General features: G+C 40.6%; 1 protein-coding gene and 2 long non-coding RNA genes across 4 annotated transcripts; 1 reads left to right on the top strand and 2 right to left on the bottom strand.

The window, feature by feature from the left end:
* The first annotated feature begins 2,161 nt into the window (after positions 1-2,161).
* Positions 2,162-8,841, top strand: LOC135565260 (uncharacterized). The gene is made up of 2 exons (XR_010461436.1): positions 2,162-3,145; positions 8,704-8,841. It is a non-coding gene; the product is annotated as an uncharacterized LOC135565260 (long non-coding RNA).
* LOC135565213 (RNA-binding protein 25-like) lies at positions 5,162-7,489 on the bottom strand (the record flags this gene model as incomplete). The annotated part of the gene is made up of 3 exons (XM_065011276.1): positions 5,162-5,295; positions 6,421-6,455; positions 7,338-7,489. Coding segments are annotated over 3 exons (321 nt in total), but the record flags the coding sequence as incomplete, so codon positions are not given.
* Positions 8,842-21,361: 12,520 nt separating the features above from the next.
* On the bottom strand, positions 21,362-24,276 carry LOC135565263 (uncharacterized). Of its 2 annotated transcripts, XR_010461440.1 has the most exons (4): positions 24,188-24,276; positions 23,765-23,816; positions 23,551-23,672; positions 21,362-23,255 (listed from the first exon to the last, which is right to left on the bottom strand). It is a non-coding gene; the product is annotated as an uncharacterized LOC135565263 (long non-coding RNA). The 2 variants fall into 2 exon arrangements; XR_010461441.1 differs by lacking the exon at positions 23,765-23,816 and having other exon boundaries at positions 24,188-24,273.
* Between the last annotated feature and the right edge of the window lie 1,601 nt (positions 24,277-25,877).

Here is a 25,877-nt window from a genome sequence, read left to right as displayed (position 1 = left end):
AAAAATACAAAAACTTATTTATATTTATTAGTGGGATGAGGACTGAACCAATGACAGTTGTTTGTATTCATTAAAGTAATATGGAGTGGAAGCTATTGACGTTTTAAGCAAGTATCTTTACTGTAAAGTCAATTTAAGTTGGTAGAATATCACCAAAGTCAAGAAATACAAAAACAATTGATATTGATTGGAGGGATGAGGTCTCTGAACCAATCACAGTTAGTTTAACTCATCAATGTCAAATGGGTGGAATCTATTGACATTTTAAAGTATTATTCATGCAAATTTAATTAACGTTTGTAAAAAAGTATCCAAAGTCAACAAATACAACACAAATTACTGTTGATTGGAGGCATGAGGTCCCTGAACCAATAACAGTTGGTTGTTTTCATGAAAGCCTAATGGGGTGGAAGATATTGATTTTTAAAAGTATTTTTATGTAAAGTAACTTGTTTTACTTTTAGTAGATTTTATAGAAGTTTAAAATAATGTAACTCCTGCATTCCAGAAAAGAGGTCTCTTATCAGTGTCAAATTTGTTTGAGATCTCTATGTCATGTCGTTGAGAAGGTATTGATATTTTCCATTTACAGGCAATTGTTTGAGATGCAGTTTTAAGACCGGTTCCTTAACCCTCTGAACAGAGGATGGCACATTTTTAGTTACATTTCACCTCCAAAAAGTGAATGACACCGAATGGTAAAAACAAGGGGTTTAACTTATTCACTATCATCAAGCTGATTTAGAATATTACATTTATTTGTTTTTTATTTATTTAACTAGTTCAGTCAGTTAAGAACTAATTCTTATTTACAACAACTACCTAGGAACAGTAGGTTAACTGCCTTATCCAGTTGTCTTGAAAGAACCGCCAGAGAATGACAGACTTTGATGCCAAACCGCCGCTACACCTTCCTGTTCAAGTGAGCACAACACAACAAGGTGAGTCCAACAATGTATTGACTGCTGCTCTATAAATGATGTTATGCCAGGAGATGTGTATACTGTAGATAAGGACAAGTAATACTAAGTGTATGTTGTGTAGTAAGCTGTTAGTCAGCCCATGTGCCTCACCCTAATAATGTTGTCCCTTTCCCTCTCATAACTTAGCCTACTGCTCTGACTTGGTGGTGCACATGTAGACTATAGCCTGTTTTAGAGAAATGTAATCATCAAATATTGTAAGAGCTTTCATTGTCTGCTTATATGCAGTTATGACTTCAACTCCAGGGATTAATACTGGGAAGAATGGCCCATGTTCAAAATATCTGTCGCTAGCACATTTCAAAAGTGCTGAACACATATTATATTGACGACGTCCATCCTAGGTCTCTCATTGTCTTAATCTAAATGACAGATATCCTATAGTCCACTGTATGTCCCCTTGTGCCATAGTTTGTTTACATCACAAGTGTCAGTAGAAACCACATTTGTTTTCCCCACCAAGATGTACATGCTGCAATCACCACTGGGTGGGTGAATTATAACATATCAACCCTGTTACCTATAGATAGACAGTCTAGAAATGTTTAAACTATTTACATGTGTTTGGTAAGCTTGCATTCCATTCCCCCTGTCACATGGGGATCTATGGTTGATTCTAGATGAAATAGTCAACTCTGTTACAGTCAACCCTGTCACTTTATTTGATTAATAGGCACTTGCTATAGTATGTATTTGTTACTTTTGAGATGGGAAAACATGTGAATCTATTGACATTTTAAAGTTTATGACAGAATGTTAATTAGGTGAAATATCCAAAGTTAAACTCCCCAAAATTACTTGATTGGTGGAATGACCCAAGTACTGAACTGGAGGTGGGAGAGTAAGTTTGCGTCTTGTTGTTTCTCCTCAGACTCTTAGAGAAGATATTGATTTCTGATATTTCTTATGGTAAAATAGATGTTTTACTTTTAGTAGGACTTTTAATAGAACTTTAAAATTGTATCAAACTGATGGAATGTTAGGTGTCTCATTGAAAGTCTAACATCTACCATGACTATTGATATTTTTCAATTTAATAAATAACAAAACAATCCACACCGTAACAACAATATTGCTTTTTTAAAAATGATTTTATTAAAGAGTAAAACATTGCTAACAAAAATGACATCATCAAACATCACTGGCCTGACTTGAGCAGCTCTGCCCGGGATGGAGCCAGCAACTTAGCTGCTACCGGTCCGGTCCAGGCTACCTGCAGACCTCCTCCCAGACCTCATTTTCAGCACCAACAGGAGAGGTGGTGGAAATGATCAGAGTTGCATTCAACTTGAATAAAGATGAGAAACTCTGGTCTGTGGAGCCACTGGTCTGAGGGGAGGACTTCTGTTGAAACCATTTCCATTTTTGGGATATTTTCTAGGACTGTAGAGGTGGTAAGCAGAGATTAATTTAACTAGGATACAGATGAGAGTCTCTGTTCTTGGGAGGAGGGTCACTGACCTTCGATGGTTTGTTGCCTGATAAAGAGGATACTTGCTGGCTTGAGGAGACTATAATGTTTTGAGGAGGAAATGTGGCTCGATGACTTAAAGAGGAGGAGGAATTATTGGGCGACACTTTTAATTACCAACGTAACCTCAGTGGAACTTTGGCTTCATTGAGTTCCAGCTCTAGGCAGACAGTACGTCAGGAATGCTGTAAGACATCACAGAGACAGGTAAGTATCTATATATTTACATGTGTGTTGCATGTACACTAAACCCTCACATTTGGATAATGTCACTTTTTAAAGTGATGACATGTATATTAACAGTGTAAAACATGAATAGATGTTTAAACATTCTTTACCCCATCCTAATTTTCTTCCAGATGCTTGGCTTTTTCTTTGTCTTTGTGTTGGAGATTGGCTCTGATGTTTCAGCCTCTTCTGGAGCTTCTAGCTGCTGGCTGTCTGGCCCCCCCTGATGGTTCTCTGGCCCCTCCTGCTGGTTCTCTGAACTCCCCTCCTGGTTGTCTGCCCATGCCTGTTGCCTCCTTGGCCTTTCCTGGTGGCCATCAGCAGATCCAGTGGGCTCTTGGCTTACTTGTTGGCCTGTGGCCCACCAGGGCAACTCCTGACCGTGGTTGTAATCGTGGCTGTGTTGGGTGGTTAGACACCGGGTATTGATTTGAGCATCAGCCTCCAGATTCATCTGATCCAGGTAGTTTTCCTTCATCCTCTCCCTCTCCTCCTTCAGTTGTTGATGCGTGTGTTTTTTAAGCAGGGACCGCTCTCTCCACTGCTTATTGAAATCCTCCATCTTCTTCCTTCTCTCCTCAGCCTTCAGCAGCTCCTTCCTCTTCTCCCTCTCTCTCTCTGCCCGGGTCATGGTGGATGTTAGCCTTGTGTGTCCAGGGATGGCTGGGAGGGGAGAAGAAGTAGAGTTTACATTCAACTTAGTGGATCTGGTATCAACTTAAATGTAATGGACACAGGGAATGAAGAATAGAAAACACAATTGGATCTCAATGATTCTTTACTCTTTTCAGTTGAGCAAGGCATGGAATGTGTCAATAAAGTGCAATAATTCCCATCCCGAATTGACCTGGTCCTAAGTTGAACATGAGTCCAGAATGGCACCTATTCTTTGTATAGTGCCAGGGCATATGTGATCGCTTTGGGCCCCATGGCCACTAGTAGCCCCCGGATCCCCTCAAAACACGTTTTTGTGTGTGTTTTTTAGGAACTCTTTCTGGTTCTTTACTTAGTCTTGAGAGTTAGACTAGTAGATGACACAAGGTACCATTTAAAAACGTGGTTGTTACATCAGCAGTATTTTTCTTGTTATGTCAGTCAGTCACTCAATGAGCCATGTCAGCTAACATATTCTTTGGACAGTAGTTTTATATTGAAACAATGATGCAACATGATGACTGGTGTGGAACTTATGTGTGTAGAGGAGACTAAAGAGGATGATGTCATAAGTAGAGGGAAAACAGGTCTTACCTATGTGGACGATCTTATGGCCCTCCTCAGCCTCTCTCTGATACGTTCTCTCTATCTTTCTGAGGTTCCTCTTCTCCCATGTTTTATTCACCCAGCCCACAGCTCTCCTTCTGATACTTTTATCAGGTGGGAGAATGTCCTCCTTGTCATCTTCCTTCTCCTCCTCCTCTAACTCACCCCTCTTGTACTCAAGGATCTCCCTTCTTTCCTCTTCCACCATCTCCTTTCTTTTTTTTGCCTCTATTATATTTTCTCTCTCTCTGATTAAAGATAAATGGCATTTAATGGCTTTCTTTCTCTGCTCCTCTCTCTCCTCCTCTCTCTCTGCCTCTCCTCCTCTCTTAGTCTCAACATTTCTTTCTGTCTAGCAATTTCAATCTCTTGTTTTCTATCCTGCTCCTCTTGTTGTCTTGCCCTCTCCTGTTTTCTTTCCATCTCCAGCCGTCTTTCCTCCTTCTCCCTCCTGATTTGTTGTCCTCTTTCTCTGTGTTCTCGTTCCCCCTTCAACACTTCTAACCTCCTCTCTTTACGCCTATTGAAGACTTCCCGTGCTTTTGCTTTAACATTAACTACTACATGTTTCTTCATGCTTACTTCCTTTCCTCTCTCTTCTCTTTCCCTGTACTCTTCCTCTGCTTCCTTAATCACTTCCTGCTTTTCTTCCATCTCTCTCTCCTGTTCTATCTCCAGTTCATTCTGTCCCTCAATTTCCCCCAAAATATTTTTCTGCCCCTCCTTTCTTCTTCCTGCTTCCTCCCTTTCTCTCATAATCATCTTTTCTTTCTCCATCTCTTTCTGTTGCTGATCTTTTAATTCCATTTTTCTCTGTCTCTCTTTCTCTTGATCTCTCTCTGTCTCTCTTCTTCTCTTTCTTCCTCTTCCATCTCTATTTGCTTCTGTTTAAATAGTTGTTCTTCATTCTCTCTTTCAATCTCTTTCTGTTCCTCTTCTCATCTCTATTTTTTTCTCTTTTCCAAATAGTTCTTCTTCATTCTCTCTTTCAATCTCTTTTCTGTCTCACTTCTCTTTCCATTTTTTCTGTTTCATATTTCCATTCTCTTTCCTTTGATCTCTCTCTGTCTCTCTTCTTCTCTTTCTTCCTCTTCCATCTCTTTTGCTTCTGTTCAAATAGTTCTTCATTCTCTCTTTCAATCTCTTTCTGTCTCTCTTTCCTTTCTCTCCCTCTCTCTTTGTTCTTCCTCTTCCATCTCTATCTGTTTTTGCTTCTGTTTTACATCTTTCTTCTTTGCTCTCTTTCAATCTCTCTCTGTCTCTCTTCTTCTCTTTCTTTCTCTTCCATCTCTATTTTCTTCTGTTTACATCTTTCTTCTTCGTGCTCTCTTTCAATCTCTCTCTGTCTCTCTTCTTCTCTTTCTTTCTCTTCCATCTCTATTTTCTTCTGTTTACATCTTTCTTCTTCGTGCTCTCTTTCAATCTCTCTCTGTCTCTCTCTTCTTCTCTCTTCCATCTCTATTTTTTCTGTTTACATCTTTCTTCCATTCTCTTTCAATCTCTTTGATCTCTCTCTGTCTCTCTTTCTCCCTGTCTCTTTCTTCCTCTTCCATCTCTATTTGCTTCTGTTTACATCTCTTTCTTCTTCAATCTTTCTTTCAATCTCTCTCTGTCTCTCTTCTTCTCTTTCCATAATTTTCTGTCTCTTCTCCATTCTCTTCCTTTTGATCTCTCTCTGTCTCTCTTTCTCCCTCTCTCTTTCTTCCTCTTCCATCTCTATGTGCTTCTGTTTGCGTCTCTCCTCTTCTTCTTCTCTCTCCATCTCCTTCTTCTTCTCATCTTCTTCTTGTCTCTGTTTTGGTATTTTCTCCATTCTGTTTCTTTCTACCTCTTTCTGTTTGTTGTGCTCACCCTCCATCTTCTCCTCCATGTCCATTTGGTTCTGTTTCCATTTATATTTGTCTGTTTCCATATTTTCTAATTCTATCTGCTGTTCCTTGATTTTCTTGAAGACTTCCTCCAATTCAGACGTCTTTTTGTCATTGATGAGGGCAATCTCCATCTCCATCTCTCTCTCCACTCTATTTTTCATCTCCTCTTCACTTCGTCTCCAATCATTTTCTCTCTCTCTATCAAATGTTCTCTCTGGTTCAGTCTCGTCTTTCAATCTAATCTCTTCTTTCATTCTAACAACCTCTCTGTCTAACACTAGTACATTTTGGTTAACCTGTTTCACTCTCTCATTCTGTCTTCTAAACACTTCTTTCGTTCTTTCAAATTTGATTTTGTATTGAATCTCTTTTGTTGTCATATCTTCTTTCAGTCTCTCAACCTCTCTCTCTAACTCTTTTACCTTTTCGTTAACCAGTTTGACTTTCTCATTCTCTGCAATACGCATGTCTCTTTCTCTTTCCAATATGATTTCCTTCTCAATCTCTTTCAATCTCTCAATCTCTCGTTCTAACGCTTTTATCGTTTCTTCTGCCTGTTCCACTTTCTTCTTCATTTCTTGTCTTTCCAATTCTGCTTTTCTCTCACTTTCCATCTCCCTTTCTCTCTCTCTTTCCCTCTCTCTTCCTGTTTCAATAGGTTTGTTGTTCCAGGCCAGTCTTGGTCGCCGCTCCTCCATGACTTTCTGCCATAGCCTCAATCTCTCAATCTCTTGCTTCATTTTAAAAGGTAAAATTAGTGATAATCTATTACCAAGACATACTTTCAAAGGATTTGCAGAGAATGATACACAGAAATACAACCTAGAGCTAGGTAATTGAATCAAACACTGGACAACATCAATAGCAGGGTCATGTTGATCAATTCATCTGGACAATTCATTGTCAATTAATGTATTGACATTGTTTGAAAAAATTATGAGACATTTTATGGAATCAATTATGTCCAAAATGTGTACAAATACAAACACACAACCTTCTTGCCCATTCAGTTAGGGGTTTGAGAAATTCCTGTTACAATTTGTGTGATGTTACAACAATGTGGCCTCTGATGTTTATGCTTGTAGAAATGACTCCTACAAATGATGCTTCACTAATGCAACTATTTACAACCTGCACAGATACAGTTATCAACAACAACAACAGTAATGACGTTAATAAGGAAGTGGATATTCAACCGGCAGAAGAAAGGCATAGGGGTTGAGATAAATGAAGGTTAGGTTCAGGACCTAGGGTTGGGTTAAGGTAAAGGTTAGGTATAGTTTCAGTGAGGTTAAGGTAAGGGTTAAGGAAAGGAATAAAAGTTAACATTGGGTTAGCATACCGCTGTCAGCCACTATTCATTTTCAGCTGGGTAAATATACACTGCCTTTTAATAATAACAATGACATGTCTTACGTGGGCCAGTTGTAGGTCCACCATCAGTAGATCCAGCAGTTGTTTGAGTCTGTGGATCTCCTGCAGTTTTCTCTGGTACGCCATTCTTCATCTGCTTCTCTCTTCTGCTTCTCTCTGTCTCTCTGCCTCCCTCTGTCTCTCTGCTTCCCTCTCTGCCTCCCTCTGTCTCTCTGCTTCTCTCTGTCTCTCTGCCTCCCTCTGTCTCTCTGCCTCCCTCTGTCTCTCTGCTTCCCTCTCTCTCTCTGCCTCCCTCTGTCTCTCTGCTTTCTCTCTCTCTGCCTCCCTCTCTCTCTCTTCCCTCTGTCTCTCTGCTTCTCTCTGTCTCTCTGCTTCTCTCTGTCTCTCTGCCTCTCTCTGGCTCTCTGCCTCTCTCTGGCTCTCTGCCTCTCTCTGGCTCTCTGCCTCTCTCTGGCTCTCTTCCTCTCTCTGGCTCTCTGCCTCCCTCTGGCTCTCTGCCTCCCTCTGGCTCTCTGCCTCCCTCTGTCTCTCTGCTTCCCTCTGTCTCTCTGCTTCTCTCTGTCTCTCTGCTTCTCTCTGTCTCTCTGCCTCCCTCTGTCTCTCTGCCTCCCTCTGTCTCTCTGCTTCCCTCTCTCTCTCTCTCTGCCTCCCTCTGTCTCTCTGCTTCCCTCTCTCTCTCTGCCTCCCTCTCTCTCTCTGCCTCCCTCTGTCTCTCTGCTTCTCTCTGTCTCTCTGCTTCTCTCTGTCTCTCTGCCTCTCTCTGGCTCTCTGCCTCTCTCTGGCTCTCTGCCTCTCTCTGGCTCTCTGCCTCTCTCTGGCTCTCTTCCTCTCTCTGGCTCTCTGCCTCCCTCTGGCTCTCTGCCTCCCTCTGGCTCTCTGCCTCCCTCAGTCTCAGGATCTCAGCCTTCCACTCTTTCATTATACCCCTTTCTACTCTTCTTCTCCTCCTTTCATCTTTTAAAAGGGCCCGGAGATGGTCTGTCTCAGACTGTAATTGTTCAATGATCTTGTCCTTCTCCGTTCCACCATTCCTCTTCTTCTTTTCCTCCTCCCAGAGGCACACTTGAAGTCTGTCCATCTCCTTCTTCTGATTTCGGATCGTTCGATCCTTCCCCATCAACTCAAGCATGTGGGCTTCCTTCTCTGTATAGGTCTTCTTCTCTTCTCTCGGGAAGTGAACCTCCATCTCTGCCTGCTTGTAGCTGGGAGCAAAGGAATGTCAACACATTATTTAGGAAGTGAACTCAGACAATTTACTACAATATTAAAATAATAATTCAACTTCTGCCCAATTTAACTGTCTTTAATAACACAAATCACACAACTGTGACTTACAATACGTGAATGTGATGAGTTGACTGTCCATGATGGCCAGAGGTGGGTAATGTGTAGCTCTGGTCCAGGGCGTTACGTACAGCTTGCAGACACTGAGCCTTCCTTCAGCAAGCCGCACATAATGCCCTGGACCAGAGCTAGGTTATGTGATGAATGACTTACAGACTGTTCCATATGATAGGAGGGGGTAAGAAGACAGTCCCAGTAGGAGACGGAGATCGTCCAGAAGAAGAAGAGCTGTCCATCTCCTCAGAGACTGCAGGAAAGGTCTACAAGTTTTATTTCTGGAAAATAAAGAGATGCTTTCGTTCAGCAACAATGTGTGTTTCTATGTTTCTGTCACTAGATGGTGCCATTGTACACAACATTTACTCACCAGGTCAGTGAATTCAGAAACAGTCTTCAGAGTTGAGTCCTCAAGCTCTAGCCTACAACCCATCATGCATCAGCACAACTAATATAATAATACCTCATCACAACTTCATAATCACAGTACACCTGGATTGTGTTCACAAAGTGTTTCAGGGTAGGAGTGCTGATCTAGGATCAGGTCGCCTCCTGTCCATCAAAACGTATTCAGTTCATTTAAAAGACCAAACTGATTATTGATCAGCACTCCTTCTATGAGACTTTGTGAATATGAGCCTATGTGAAAGAACCTTTCTGGCATATGCTGGCTAGACAGTACACAGACAATTCAGATAGTCCGACAGACAGAAGAGTAGATACAGATGGAGTGATTGATAGCAACAGAAATAACAAAGCTATTATAAATAATTGTATTTTATAAAGCTAGCTATATAATGTCAGAAATAAAAATTATTTCAAAAACATTTAACGTTTTTGAAATATAGGCTAAGTAGGCTAGCGGATGGATAATGTATTGTAAACTTTCGTAAATATTTGACTCACCTCAAATCACACGTGTCAAACCTCAGTTTTAGTGTGTTGAACCGAATAATATCTTCGGCATTAACTTTCTCTGTTCTGGAGCTGTATTGTTGCGTCATTTGAAACGCTTGAGCGTCATAATCCGTTCACCGCGCCTGCTTGATTGACAGCTAGGGGTTCACCTGCGCATCAGTGTCCAAAAGTCGATAATGTTTAGCTACTCATAATTGATCAAGACATTTATAACTATTTTCACTTGACTTTTATTTCGTGTATTTTTGCCTAAGGTTATTTGGAATTCTATGTTGTGTGATTTGTCTTTGTATGGGCCTAAAGTTCAATGAAATACAAACATCAACCATAGCCTACAAACATTTCCCACACAAATACAAATGTGGTTTATAATGGGGAAAATACCAACCAGTTTATCACTCTGTTAAAACTCCCTTCAATTGCCTTCAAACGTGACCAAACTCATGGACTATGTAGTTAACCATGTTACCTCAATGTGCTGAGAGTCATATTGCACTTTTGTACATTACGTAACTGAATTAATAGGGTAAAATGATGAGACGGAGAAACGTTATTAGTTTTCAGTAGTAGGCATTCTCCAAGATTGAAGAAGAAACCTCTAAGATCTCACTCACGCCCCCCATTGACATCACAGCTCTCCCTAACAGCAGTAATCATATACATTACTTTAAATGCAAATACCTGGGAGGCCTAGAAAATGATACAAGGGATGGCTCCATCAGATAACAAATGAAATAAAACATCAAAAATATGACCTGGAGCGGCAGGTTGCCTCGTGGTTAGAGCATTGGACTAGCAACTGCAAAGGTTGGAAGATCACAACCCCGAGTTGACAAGGTAAAAATCTGTCGTTCTGCCCCTGAACAAGGCAGTTAACCCACAATTCCTAGGCTGTCATTGAAAATAAGAATTTGTTCTTAACTGACTTGCCTAGTTAAATCAAGGTCAAATAAATCCACATTGTATGTGCTTGGGTACCACCTTGACATCTGCTTGCCTCAATAAATGAATGCTAGAACATTGGTAGCCAGGATTAGCTGTTTGTATGTAGTCTCTTAATAATTGCATAACGGTACAAGCTAGACACATGTTGGACTCACTCATCACCTGTTATTACCTCCCCTATATTTGTCAGTTCCCCAGCTCTGTTCCCCTCTTCTACATTAATTGTTTTTTTGTTTGTATTACTAGTTTGCTGATTCTTGTCTCGTTCCATGTCCGTTCTTTATTAAATGTTTGACTCCCCTCCCTGCTTCGTCTCTCCAGGGTCATTGCATGTGACAGGATTAGCTGTTTGTATCTAGTCTCTTAATAATTGCATAACGATGCAAGTTAGACATGTTATCTTTTGTTTGCATGTGAGCCTGTCTTTTTCTGTCGGTCCTGTCAATGTTGAGTGATCACACATGCCTCAGCACACATAGGAGGTTACTTTGTCTGCTTGTAAATGTGGGCTAAAAGTGGGGATGTTTCATATGATTTCAGATCATCTTAACTCCCCTCCACCAATGAACCATTTATTTATTACAGAAAACCACTGAACCACCACTGCAATATAGACCTACACTAAGAACAAGGTGCTTTCTACAACCTAAAAGGATTATTCCTCTGTCCCCATAGGAGAACCCTTTTTGGTTCCAGGTAGAACCCCTTCTGTGCCGAGGTAGAACACTTTTGGGCTCCATTCCACAGAGGGTTCTACCTGGAACCAAAAAGGATTTTCCTTCGGTGACAGCCAAGAACCCTGTTGGAACCCCTTTTTAGAAGAGTGTAGTCAACAAGTTCAACATGTTAAGTTTACACCATTTCATTCTGTTCTCAAACTGCTGATTGGTATTCAAGATAACATGCAACATAGCACCACCACCGTTGAAGGTTTTCATCAACCTCTTAAATAGCAGTGTTCCAAGATCCTCCACCAGGGGTGACTGTAGTATCCTCAAACGGACAGAAAGGAGACACTAGAGGGCCCCCACACTCATTTTAGATCCCAAGGGGTCTTTATTTTCATACTGGATGCTCTCACCCTCAGCTCTCACCCTCATCACTATCTCCTTTGTCATCTTCCATTCATGGCATTTCAACATTAAAACAGAGGGGCACATCACACTCATGTCTTTTCTCGGAACTCAAACCACACACACACACACACACTATTATAGCATCTTGTTTACATTTCTCACATTGTAGGCGTCCAGCTGAGGCCCTGGATGGACCATCTTGCAATGAGATGGGCACAGGGGTATGTACAGTTGATGTCGGGAGTTTACATACACCTTAGCCAAATACATTTAAACATAGTTTTTCACAATTCCTGACATTTAATCCAAGTAAAGATTCCCTGTCTTAGGTCAGTGAGGATCACCACTTTCTTTTAAGAATGTGAATTGTCAGAATAATAGGACAGAGAATGATTTATTTCAGCTTTTATTTCTTTCATCACATTCCTAGTGGGTCATAAGTTTACATACACTCAATTAGTATTTGGTAGCATTGCCTTTAAATGGTTTAACTTCCCACAATAAATTTGGTGAATTTTAGAACAGTTCTATTTATGTTTTATCAGACCAGTGGACATTTCTCCAAACGGTACGATCTTTGTTCTCATGTGCAGTTGCAAACTGTAGTCTGGCTTTACTATGGTGGTTTTGGAGCAGTAGCTTCTTCCTTGCTGAGGGCCTTTCAGGTTATGTCGATATAGGACTCGTTTTACTGTGGATAAAGATATGTTTGTACCTGTTTCCTCCAGCTACTTCACAAGGTCCTTTGCTGTTGTTCTGGGATTGATTTGCACTTTTTGCACCAAAGTACGTTCATCTCTAGGAGACAGAACACGTCTCCTTCCTGAGCGGTATGACGGCTGCGTGGTCCCATGGTGTTTATACTTGCGTACTATTGTTTGTCCAGATGAATGTGGTACCTTCAGGCGTTTGGAACTTGTTCCCAAGGATGAACCAGACTTGTGGGGGTCTACAATTTTTTTCTTTAGATTTTCCCCATGATGTCAAGCAAAGAGGCACTGAGTTTTAAAGTTGGCCTTGAAATACATCCACAGGTAGACCTCCAATTGACTCAAATTATGTCAATTAGCCTATCAGAAGCTTCTAAATCCATGACATCATTTTCTGGAATTTTCCAAGCTGTTTAAAGGCACATTCAACTTAGTGTATGTAAACTTCTGACCCACTGAAATTGTGATACAGTGAATCATAAGTGAAATAATCTGTCTGTACATTTTTTGGCGAAAAATGACTTGTTTCATGCACAAAGTAGATGTCCTAAACAACTTACCAAAACTATAGTTTGTTAACAAGAAATTTGTGGAGTGGTTGAAAAATGAGTTTTAACGACTCCAACCTAAGTGTATGTAAACTTCTGACTTCAACTGTATGTACAGTCCTTTCTAGTGTGGCAAATGAGTTGAACAGGAGAAGAGGATGAGGTTGGTGGTGGAGGAAGAGCAGTGGGGGTGGTGGGTAGAACAGCTGCAGTGACGTTGATTGGTTGCTCTGGCTCATCACTTGTTGACTAAAGAAAGTTAAAAGATTTAGACATTTGTTGGACATTGCCATAGTTCAACAGCTGAAAAGCCTTCATTAACATACTCCCAGAGATAGAAAGACATCCAGTATTCACTGAATGAAGGAGCCTATTTACAATTTCATTCATCAATTCAATAAATGATACTATAGTACATTCAATGACGTTATTATTGTGGACTATAGGCTACTCCTGTATCTACCTTCTACAATACCGTCATCATTGAATGAAGCAGCATACCTATCCACATTTACAATGGTAGATGTGGTGGTGGTAGGGATGGTAGGTGTGATAGGTGTGGTGATGGTAGGGATAATAGGTGTAATGGTAAATGGAGTGGTTGTAGGTACATGGTGTGGTAGGTGTGGTTATGGTAGATGTGATGATGGTAGGTGTGGTGACGGTAGGTGTTGTGATGGTAGATGTGATGATGGTAGGTGTGGTGATGGCAGGTCTGATGGTAGGTGTGGTGAAGTAATTATGGTATGGTTTTTGTGGTGATGGTAGGTGTGATAGGTGTGGTATTGGTATGTATGATGGTAGGTGTAGTGATTGTAGGTGTGATAGGTGTGGTGATGGTAGGTGCAGTGGTAGGTATGGTGATGGTAGGTGTGATAGTTGTGGTAGGTAGGTGTGGTAGTTGTGGTAGGTAGGTAGGTTTGGTGGGCGTGGTGATGGTACATGAGGTAGCTGTGGTTATGGTAGGTGTGGCGATGGTAGGTGTGTGATAGGTGTGGTGATGGATGGTTTGGTGATGGTAGGTGTGATAGGTGTGGTGATGGATGGTTTGGTGATGGTAGGTATGGTAGGTGTGTTAGGTTTTGTGATGTAGGTGTGAGAGAAGTGGTGATGGTAGGTAAGTTTGGTAGGTTTGGTGATGATAGATATGGTAGGTATGGTGATTATAGGTGTGGTAGTTTGGGTAGGTAGTTGTGGTAGGTTTGGTAGGTGTGGTAAGTTGATGATAGGTAGATGTGATAGTTGTGGTGTTGGTGGATTGTAGGTGTGTTGATGGTGGGTAGGATAGTTGTGGTAGGTCAATGTGGTAGTTGTGGTAGGTAGGTTTGGTAGTTGTGTTTGGTAGGTGGGGTAGTTGTGGTACATATGTGTGGTGGTTGTGTTAGGTAGGTTTGGTGATGGTAGGTTTTGTAGTTGTGGTGATGATAGGTGTGGTAGGTGTGTTAGTTTTGGTAGGTTGGTGTGGTGGTTGTGGTACATAGGGGTGGTAGTTGTGGTAGTTGTGGTGATTAGGGTTGGGCGGTATCCAGATGTTCATATTATCATACCATCCTTCTCTCATACCGGGATTTACAGTATTACCGGCATAGCACATGAGTGGGTGCTAAAAACACAAGAAAAACCTATTGCTCTCTATTTCCAGAATGCTAACAAATTAGCACAAACTGATAGCAAATTCACATAGACGCTGTTAGCTAAATGCTAACAACGGAAAACAAACTAGCTAATTGCAAAGCAGTGGAGGCTGCTGAGGGGAAGACAACTCATAATCATGTCTGGAATAAAGTCAATGGAGTGGTATCAAACACATCAAAGATTCCAGACATTATTATGAGCTTCCACTGTTGCAAAGAAAGGCAAATCCAGCTCATAAAGTGATGTAAGGGATAATCAACGAGGGACTATGAGTTCTATGGTAAATAATGAACACTGTGGAACTGACCTTCCATGGACTTGCATTATTTTCCAGAGAACCATAAAGCCCTGAGTTGATTATCCCTTTTATACCATGGCTATAATTTAACACATTTGCGAAATGTGTTCAAGTAGCTAGCAAGTTTATTAGATAGCTACAGTAGTTGCCTTGGTAACAAACAAACATACTTGCTAGTTTAGATAACCAAACCATCAGTCCTAGCTTGCTATTATGAAAACCTAATTCAACAACACCAATAATGTTTTCAATTTGACTTCATTTATAATGTCCAAAAGTCCAAACGTAATTACCGTGGATTGGAGGGAAGAGGTCTGTGAACCAATATCAGTTTGTTGTTTTCATAAAAGTGGAACCTACTGACGTTTTAGGGAAGCATTTTTCAGGTAAAGTCCATTCAAATTCATTAAAAATATAAAATAGTTTTTAAAAAATACAAAAAGTTATTTATATTTATTAGTGGGATGAGGTTCCTGAACCAATGACAGTTGTTTCTATTCATTAAAGTAATATGGAGTGGAAGCTATTGACGTTTTAAGAAAGTATCTTTACTGTAAAGTCAATTTAAGTTGGTAGAATATCACCAAAGTCAAGAAATACAAAAACAATTGATATTGATTGGAGGGATGAGGTCCCTGAACCAATCACAGTTAGTTTAACTCATGAATGTCACATGGGGTGGAATCTATTGACATGTTAAAGTATTATTCATGCAAATTTAATGAATGTTTGTAAAAAAGTATCCAAAGTCAACAAATACAACACAAATTACTGTTGATTGGAGGCATGACGTCCCTGAACCAATAACAGTTGGTTGTTTTCATGAAAGCCTAATGGGGTGGAAGATATTGTTTTTTTAAAGTATTTTTATGTAAAGTAACTTGTTTTACTTTTAGTAGATTTTATAGAAGTTTAAAATAATGTAACTAATTGCATTCCAGAAAAGAGGTCTCTTATCAGTGTCAAATTTGTTTGAGATCTCTATGTCATGTCGTTGAGAAGGTATTGATATTTTCCATTTACAGGCAATTGTATGCGATGCAGTTTTAAGACGGTTCCTTAACCCTCTGAGCAGAGGATGGCACATTTTTAGTTACATTTCACCTCCAAAAAGTGAATATGACACCGAATGGTAAAAACAAGGGGTTTAACTTATTCACTATCATCAGCTGATTTAGAATATTACATTTATTTGTTTTTTATTTATTTAACTAGTTCAGTCAGTTAAGAACAAATTCTTATTTACAACAACTACCTAGGAACAGTAGGTTAACTGCCTTATCCAGTTGTCTTGAAAGAACCATAAATCCAGAGAATGACAGACTTTGATGCCAAACCACACTGCTACACCTTCCTGTTCAAGTGAGCACAACACAACAAGGTGAGTCCAACAATGTATTGACTGCTGCTCTATAAATGATGTAATATGCCAGGGAGATGTGTATACTGTAGATAAGAAAGTAATACTAAGTGTATGTTGTGTAGTAAGCTGTTAGTAGCCCATGTGCCTCACCCTAACAATGTTGTCCCTTTCCCTTCTCATAACTTAGCCTCCAGGGGTAGTGCTCTGACTTGGTGGTGCACATGTAGACTATAGCCTGTTTTAGAGAAATGTAATCATCAAATATTGTAAGAGCTTTCATTGTCTGCTTATATGCAGTTATGACTTGGTGTACAGGGAGAATACTGTAAGAATGGCCCATGTTCAAAATTCTGTCGCTGCACATTTCAAAAGTGCTGAACACATAGTTATATTGACGACGTCCATCCTAGGTCTCTCATTGTCTTAATCTAAATGACAGATATCCTATAGTCCACTCGTTGTCCCCTTGTGCCATAGTTTGTACATCACAAGTGTCAGTAGAAACCACATTTGTTTTCCCCACCAAGATGTACATGCTGCAATCACCACTGGGTGGGTGAATTATAACATATCAACCCTGTTACCTATAGATACAGTCTAGAAATGTTTAAACTATTTACATGTGTTTGGTAAGCTTGCATTCCATTCCCCCTGTCACATGGGGATCTATGGTTGATTCTAGATGAAATAGTCAACTCTGTTACAGTCAACCCTGTCACTTTATTTGGCACTTAATAGGCACTTGCTATAGTATGTATTTGTTACTGTTGAGATGGGAAAACATGTGTTTTATTAAGTTGAACATGTGCTCTTTATGACAGAATGTTAGAATTAGGGGAAATATAAAGTTACACTCCCCAAAAGGTACTCAATTGGTGGAATGACCCAAGTACTGAACTGGAGGTGGGAGAGCTAACGATGCGTCTACTGTTGCTCTCTCCTCAGACTCTTAGAGAAGCTATTTCAATCTGATATTTCTCCTATGGTCTAAAATAGATGTGTATTTAGAGGACTCCTCTCTAATATAACATGTCACACATTGTATCAAACTGATGGAATGTTAGGTGTCTCATTGAAAGTCTAACATCTACCATGACTACTGCATGTTTCAATTCTAATAAATAACAAAACAATCCACACCGTAACAACAATATTGCTTTAAAAAATGATTTTATTAAAGAGTAAAACATTGCAAACAAAAATGACATCATCAAACATCACTGGCCTGACTTGAGCAGCTCTGCCCGGGGATGGAGCCAGCAACTTAGCTGCTACCGGTCCGGTCCAGGCTACCTGCAGACCTCCTCCCAGACCTCATTTTCAGCACCAACAGGAGAGGTGGTGGAAATGATCAGAGTTGCATTCAACTTGAATAAAGATGAGAAACTCTGGTCTGTGGAGCCACTGGTCTGAGGGGAGGACTTCTGTTGAAACCATTTCCATTTTTGGGATATTTTCTAGGACTGTAGAGGTGGTAAGCAGAGATGAATTTAACTAGGATACAGATGAGAGTCTCTGTTCTTGGGAGGAGGGTCACTGACCTTCGATGGTTTGTTGCCTGATAAAGAGGATACTTGCTGGCTTGAGGAGACTATAATGTTTTGAGGAGGAAATGTGGCTCGATGACTTAAAGAGGAGGAGGAATTATTGGGCGACACTTTTAATTACCAACGTAACCTCAGTGGAACTTTGGCTTCATCGAGTTCCAGCTCTAGGCAGACAGTACGTCAGGAATGCTGTAAGACATCACAGAGACAGGTAAGTATCTATATATTTACATGTGTGTTGCATGTACACTAAACCCTCACATTTGGATAATGTCACTTTTTAAAGTGATGACATGTATATTAACAGTGTAAAACATGAATAGATGTTTAAACATTCTTTACCCCATCCTAATTTTCTTCCAGATGCTTGGCTTTTTCTTTGTCTTTGTGTTGGAGATTGGCTCTGATGTTTCAGCCTCTTCTGGAGCTTCTAGCTGCTGGCTGTCTGGCCCCCCCTGATGGTTCTCTGGCCCCTCCTGCTGGTTCTCTGAACTCCCCTCCTGGTTGTCTGCCCATGCCTGTTGCCTCCTTGGCCTTTCCTGGTGGCCATCAGCAGATCCAGTGGGCTCTTGGCTTACTTGTTGGCCTGTGGCCCACCAGGGCAACTCCTGACCGTGGTTGTAATCGTGGCTGTGTTGGGTGGTTAGACACCGGGTGTTGATTTGAGCATCAGCCTCCAGATTCATCTGATCCAGGTAGTTTTCCTTCATCCTCTCCCTCTCCTCCTTCAGTTGTTGATGAGTGTGTTTTTAAGCAGGGACCGCTCTCTCCACTGCTTGTTGAAATCCTCCATCTTCTTCCTTCTCTCCTCAGCCTTCAGCAGCTCCTTCCTCTTCTCCCCTCTCTCTCTGCCCGGGTCATGGTGGATGTTAGCCTTGTGTGTCCAGGGATGGCTGGGAGGGGAGAAGAAGTAGAGTTTACATTCAACTTAGTTGATCTGGTATCAACTTAAATGTAATGGACACAGGGAATGAAGAATAGAAAACACAATTGGATCTCAATGATTCTTTACTCTTTTCAGTTGAGCAAGGCATGGAATGTGTCAATAAAGTGCAATAATTCCCATCCCGAATTGTCCTGGCCCTAAGTTGAACATGAGTCCAGAATGGCACCTATTCTTTGTATAGTGCCAGGGCATATGTGATCGCTTTGGGCCCCATGGCCACTAGTAGCCCCGGATCCCCCAAAACACGTTTTTGTGTGTGTTTTTAGGAACTCTTTCTGGTTCTTTACTTAGTCTTGAGAGTTAGACTAGTAGATGACTCAAGGTACCATTTAAAAACGTGGTTGTTATCAGCAGTATTTTTCTTGTTATGTCAGTCAGTCACTCAATGAGCCATGTCAGCTAACATATTCTTTGGACAGTAGTTTTATATTGAAACAATGATGCAACATGATGACTGGTGTGGAACTTATGTGTGTAGAGGAGACTAAAGAGGATGATGTCATAAGTAGAGGGAAAACAGGTCTTACCTATGTGGACGATCTTATGGCCCTCCTCAGCCTCTCTCTGATACGTTCTCTCTATCTTTCTGAGGTTCCTCTTCTCCCATGTTTTATTCACCCAGCCCACAGCTCTCCTTCTGATACTTTTATCAGGTGGGAGAATGTCCTCCTTGTCATCTTCCTTCTCCTCCTCCTCTAACTCACCCCTCTTGTACTCAAGGATCTCCCTTCTTTCCTCTTCCACCATCTCCTTTCTTTTTTTTGCCTCTATTATATTTTCTCTTTCTCTGATTAAAGATAAATGGCATTTAATGGCTTTCTTTCTCTGCTCCTCTCTCTCCTCCTCTCTCTGCCTCTCCTCCTCTCTTAGTCTCAACATTTCTTTCTGTCTAGCAATTTCAATCTCTTGTTTTCTATCCTGCTCCTCTTGTTGTCTTGCCCTCTCCTGTTTTCTTTCCATCTCCAGCCGTCTTTCCTCCTTCTCCCTCCTGATTTGTTGTCCTCTTTCTATGTGTTCTCGTTCCCCCTTCAACACTTCTAACCTCCTCTCTTTACGCCTATTGAAGACTTCCCGTGCTTTTGCTTTAACATTAACTACTACATGTTTCTTCATGCTTACTTCCTTTCCTCTCTCTTCTCTTTCCCTGTACTCTTCCTCTGCTTCCTTAATCACTTCCTGCTTTTCTTCCATCTCTCTCTCCTGTTCTATCTCCAGTTCATTCTGTCCCTCAATTTCCCCAAAATATTTTTCTGCCCCTCCTTTCTTCTTCCTGCTTCCTCCCTTTCTCTCATAATCATCTTTTCTTTCTCCATCTCTTTCTGTTGCTGATCTTTTAATTCCATCTCTCTCTGATTCTCATTGTCTTTCTCCCTTTCTTTCTCCTTCTCCTTTTGTTTCTGTCTCTCCTCTTGTTGTTGTCGTCTTTATCTCTTCTATCTCTCTCTGTCTCTTGTTTTCCCCCTCTCTTCCCTCCTTCTCCATGTCAATTTGCTTCTGTTTCCATATATTTTCTTCTTCTTGATCTCTCTCAAACATTATCTTTCTCTCTCTTGTTGTTGTCGTCTTTCTGTCTCTCCCATCTCTCTCTGTCTCTCTTTCTCTTGATCTCTCTCTGTCTCTCTTCTTCTCGTTCTTCCTCTTCCATCTCTATTTGCTTCTGTTTAAATAGTTCTTCTTCATTCTCTCTTTCAATCTCTTTCTGTCTCTCTTCTTCTCCTCCGATATGTTTTTGTCTCTTTTCCATTATCTTTCTTTTGATCTCTCTCTGTCTCTCTTTCTCCTTCTCTTGTACTTCCTCTTTCATCTCTTTTTGCTTCTGTTTACATATTTCTTCATCATTCTCTCTTTCAATCTCTTTCTGTCTCTCTTCTTCTGTTTTTCTTCCTCTTCCATCTCTATTTGCTTCTGTTTACATCTTTCTTCTTCGTTCTCTCTTTCAATCTCTCTTCTGTCTAGTTCTTCATTCTCTCTTTCGATATGTTTTTTTGTCTCTTTTCCATTCGTTCTTTCCTCTTCCATCTCTATTTGCTTCTGTTTTCTCTTTCTTCTTGTATCTCTCTTTCAATCTCTCTTTTCTCTTCTTCTCTTTATAATTTTTTCTTTTCCATTCTCTTCTTTTGATCTCTCTCTGTCTCTCTTTCTCCCTCTCTCTTTCTTCCTCTTCCATCTCTATTTGCTTCTGTTTACATCTTTCTTCTTCAATCTCTCTTTCAATCTCTCTCTGTCTCTCTTCTTCTCTTTCCATAATTTTCTGTCTCTTCTCCATTCTCTTCCTTTTGATCTCTCTCTGTCTCTCTTTCTCCCTTTCTCGTTCTACCTCTTCCATCTCTATTTGCTTCTGTTTACATCTTTGTTCTTCAATCTCTCTTTCAATCTCTCTCTGTCTCTCTTCTTCTCTTTCCATAATTTTCTGTCTCTTCTCCATTCTCTTCCTTTTGATCTCTCTCTGTCTCTCTTTCTCCCTCTCTCTTTCTTCCTCTTCCATCTCTATGTGCTTCTGTTTGCGTCTCTCCTCTTCTTCTTCTCTCTCCATCTCCTTCTTCTTCTCATCTTCTTCTTGTCTCTGTTTTGGTATTTTCTCCATTCTCTTTCTTTCTACCTCTTTCTGTTTGTTGTGCTCACCCTCCATCTTCTCCTCCATGTCCATTTGGTTCTGTTTCCATTTATATTTGTCTGTTTCCATATTTTCTAATTCTATCTGCTGTTCCTTGATTTTCTTGAAGACTTCCTCCAATTCAGACGTCTTTTTGTCATTGATGAGGGCATCTCCATCTCCATCTCTCTCTCCACTCTATTTTTCATCTCCTCTTCACTTCGTCTCCAATCATTTTTCTCTCTCTGTCTCTATCAAATGTTCTCTCTGGTTCAGTCTCGTCTTTCAATCTAATCTCTTCTTTCATTCTAACAACCTCTCTGTCTAACACTAGTACATTTTGGTTAACCTGTTTCACTCTCTCATTCTGTCTTCTAAACACTTCTTTCGTTCTTTCAAATTTGATTTTGTATTGAATCTCTTTTGTTGTCATATCTTCTTTCAGTCTCTCAACCTCTCTCTCTAACTCTTTTACCTTTTCGTTAACCAGTTTGACTTTCTCATTCTCTGCAATACGCATGTCTCTTTCTCTTTCCAATATGATTTCCTTCTCAATCTCTTTCAATCTCTCAATCTCTCGTTCTAACGCTTTTATCGTTTCTTCTGCCTGTTCCACTTTCTTCTTCATTTCTTGTCTTTCCAATTCTGCTTTTCTCTCACTTTCCATCTCCCTTTCTCTCTCTTTTTCCCTCTCTCTTCCTGTTTCAATAGGTTTGTGGTTCCAGGCCAGTCTTGGTCGCTGATCCTCCATGACTTTCTGCCATAGCCTCAATCTCTCAATCTCTTGCTTCATTTTAAAAGGTAAAATTAGTGATAATCTATTACCAAGACATACTTTCAAAGGATTTGCAGAGAATGATACACAGAAATACAACCTAGAGCTAGGTAATTGAATCAAACACTGGACAACATCAATAGCAGGGTCATGTTGATCAATTCATCTGGACAATTCATTGTCAATTAATGTATTGACATGGTTTGAAAAAATTATGAGACATTTTATGGAATCAATTATGTCCAAAATGTGTACAAATACAAACACACAACCTTCTTGCCCATTCAGTTAGGGGTTTGAGAAATTCCTGTTACAATTTGTGTGATGTTACAACAATGTGGCCTCTGATGTTTATGCTTGTAGAAATGACTCCTACAAATGATGCTTCACTAATGCAACTATTTACAACCTGCACAGATACAGTTATCAACAACAACAACAGTAATGACGTTAATAAGGAAGTGGATATTCAACCGGCAGAAGAAAGGCATAGGGGTTGAGATAAATGAAGGTTAGGTTCAGGACCTAGGGTTGGGTTAAGGTAAAGGTTAGGTATAGTTTCAGTGAGGTTAAGGTAAGGGTTAAGGAAAGGAATAAAAGTTAACATTAGGTTAGCGTACCGCTGTCAGCCACTATTCATTTTCAGCTGGGTAAATATACACTGCCTTTTAATAATAACAATGACATGTCTTACGTGGGCCAGTTGTAGGTCCACCATCAGTAGATCCAGCAGTTGTTTGAGTCTGTGGATCTCCTGCAGTTTTCTCTGGTACTCCATTGCTTCTGTGGCTCTCTCTGCTTCTCTCTGTCTCTCTGCCTCCCTCTGTCTCTCTGCCTCCCTCTGTCTCTCTGCTTCCCTCTCTCTCTCTGCCTCCCTCTGTCTCTCTGCTTCTCTCTGTCTCTCTATTTCTCTCTGTCTCTCTGCTTCTCTCTGTCTCTCTGCCTCTCTCTGGCTCTCTGCCTCTCTCTGGCTCTCTGCCTCTCTCTGGCTCTCTGCCTCCCTCTGGCTCTCTGCCTCCCTCTGGCTCTCTGCCTCCCTCTGGCTCTCTGCCTCCCTCAGTCTCAGGATCTCAGCCTTCCACTCTTTCATTATACCCCTTTCTACTCTTCTTCTCCTCCTTTCATCTTTTAAAAGGGCTCGGAGATGGTCTGTCTCAGACTGTAATTGTTCAATGATCTTGTCCTTCTCCGTTCCACCATTCCTCTTCTTCTTTTCCTCCTCCCAGAGGCACACTTGAAGTCTGTCCATCTCCTTCTTCTGATTTCGGATCGTTCGATCCTTCCCCATCAACTCAAGCATGTGGGCTTCCTTCTCTGTATAGGTCTTCTTCTCTTCTCTCGGGAAGTGAACCTCCATCTCTGCCTGCTTGTAGCTGGGATCAAAGGAATGTCAACACATTATTTAGGAAGTGAACTCAGACAATTTACTACAATATTAAAATAATAATTCAACTTCTGCTCAATTTAACTGTCTTTAATAACACAAATCACACAACTGTGACTTACAATACGTGAATGTGATGAGTTGACTGTCCATGATGGCCAGAGGTGGGTAATGTGTAGCTCTGGTCCAGGGCGTTACGTACAGCTTGCAGACACTGAGCCTTCCTTCAGCAAGCCATACATAATGCCCTGGACCAGAGCTAGGTTATGTGTTGAATGACTTACAGACTGTTCCATATGATAGGAGGGGGTAAGAAGACAGTCCCAGTAGGAGACGGAGATCGTCCAGAAGAAGAAGAGCTGTCCATCTCCTCAGAGACTGCAGGAAAGGTCTACAAGTTTTATTTCTGGAAAATAAAGAGATGCTTTCGTTCAGCAACAATGTGTGTTTCTATGTTTCTGTCACTAGATGGTGCCATTGTACACAACATTTACTCACCAGGTCAGTGAATTCAGAAACAGTCTTCAGAGTTGAGTCCTCAAGCTCTAGCCTACAACCCATCATGCATCAGCACAACTAATATAATAATAGCTCATCACAACTTCATAATCACAGTACACCTGGATTGTGTTCACAAAGTGTTTCAGGGTAGGAGTGCTGATCTAGGATCAGGTCTCCTCCTGTCCATCAAAACGTATTCAGTTTCATTTAAAAGACCAAACTGATTATTGATCAGCACTCCTTCTATGAGACTTTGTGAATATGAGCCTATGTGAAAGAACCTTTCTGGCATATGCTGGCTAGACAGCACACAGACAATTCAGATAGTCCGACAGACAGAAGAGTAGATACAGATGGAGTGATTGATAGCAACAGAAATAACGAAGCGGATGGTTAATGTTTTGTAAATATTTGACTCACCTCAAATCACACGTGTCAAACCTCAGTTTTAGTGTGGAACCGAATAATAACTTTGGCATGAACTTTCTCTGTTCTGGAGCTGTATTGTTGCGTCATAATCCGTTCACCGCGCCTGCTTGATTGACAGCTAGGGGTTCTCTGCGCACCAGTGTCCAAAGGTCGATAATGTTTAGCTACTCATAATTGATAAAGACATTTATAACTATTTTCACTTGACTTTTATTTCGTGTATTTTTGCCTAAGGTTATTTGAATTCTATGTTGTGTGATTTGTCTTTGTATGGGCCTAAAGTTCAATGAAATACAAACAGCAACCATAGCCTACAAACATTTCCCACACAAATACAAATGTGGGTGTTTAGTGAGAACACAAAATAATAACATTACAGCCATAACTGTACAAACAAACATACAATCACAACTCTCTCCCCACTATTTATTATTTCTGCAGTGAGGATTCACCCCCTTTAGATAATGATGTTGTAATTTATCTAAGGGCATAAAGTTTAAGATATAGCAAGAGAGATGACAATATGGTGCAAGGTAGCCAAAGAGGAATCAAAAGTCATAGGCCTAATCATCAATCAAATATGAAATATAAAACCCAAATATAATCTACATATAAATGTAGTAGAGTTGAAAAGGTCATTCCATCAAACTTCAAATGATTAGAATAGTAAACAAGGCAGAACAGAACAACCAGGTTGGGGGTCAGTGGCCCAAGCCCGCGAACAGGAATATTCCAAGTTCAGACAGCAGGGGGGGAGTCAGATCGCTATGATCGCCAGGAAATTTACTTTTGGTGTCTATTTTCAATTGTTGCGCTACTGTTTATGTTAGGTACGGAACTACAATAGCTGAATGATGTTAACATGTTGAGGTTTTGTTTCATTAAATGTATTTTATTTCATCTGGGTGCTTGCGTCAACACCCTGGTACAACCCGTAGCTCCCATTCTCCTCAGTCTGAGAAAACACTGAGAGAAAGGTATGTGTTGCAGATTACTCCTTTGTAGAAGTCCATAACGTGAAATAAATAAAACATCCCATTGTTAATGTTGTAGATATTGTTATAAGGGAGTGTGAGACTATTGAAACATGTAACTTTCAGAGTTTTATTGTTATTAATATAGTTTACAGAGTGCTAAAAGTCCTGCTGTTGCTAGCTAGCATGCCTTTCTGTGATGCAGACGGTTAGCTGCCCACTGGTGCTGCATTATGGGAGATGTAGTTTTGTCCTCTACGGTCTGAATTTGATAGAGGCTGAATGGGATAGAGGCGATTTCACGTTGTAACTTGTTTGTGTTGCAGTGTTTTTGTACATGAGTTGTTATTCTTCTGGACGATCTCCGTCTCCTACTGGGACTGTCTTCTTACCCCCTCCTATCATATGGAACAGTCTGTAAGTCATTCATCACATAACCTAGCTCTGGTCCAGGGCATTATGTGCGGCTTGCTGAAGGAAGGCTCAGTGTCTGCAAGCTGTACGTAACGCCCTGGACCAGAGCTACACATTACCCACCTCTGGCCATGATGGACAGTCAACCCATCACATTCACATACTGTAAGTCACAGTTATGTGAGTTGTGTGATTAAAGGATGTTTAATTGAGTAGATGTTGAATTATTATTGTAATATTGAAGTAAATTGTCTGAGTTCACTTCCTAAATAATGTGTTGACATTCCTTTGCT

Source organism: Oncorhynchus nerka, linkage group LG27 (assembly GCF_034236695.1).
Source record: "Oncorhynchus nerka isolate Pitt River linkage group LG27, Oner_Uvic_2.0, whole genome shotgun sequence".
In the NCBI taxonomy this organism is placed as follows: Eukaryota; Metazoa; Chordata; class Actinopteri; order Salmoniformes; family Salmonidae; genus Oncorhynchus; species Oncorhynchus nerka.
This window is presented reverse-complemented; position numbering and strand designations above follow the sequence as displayed.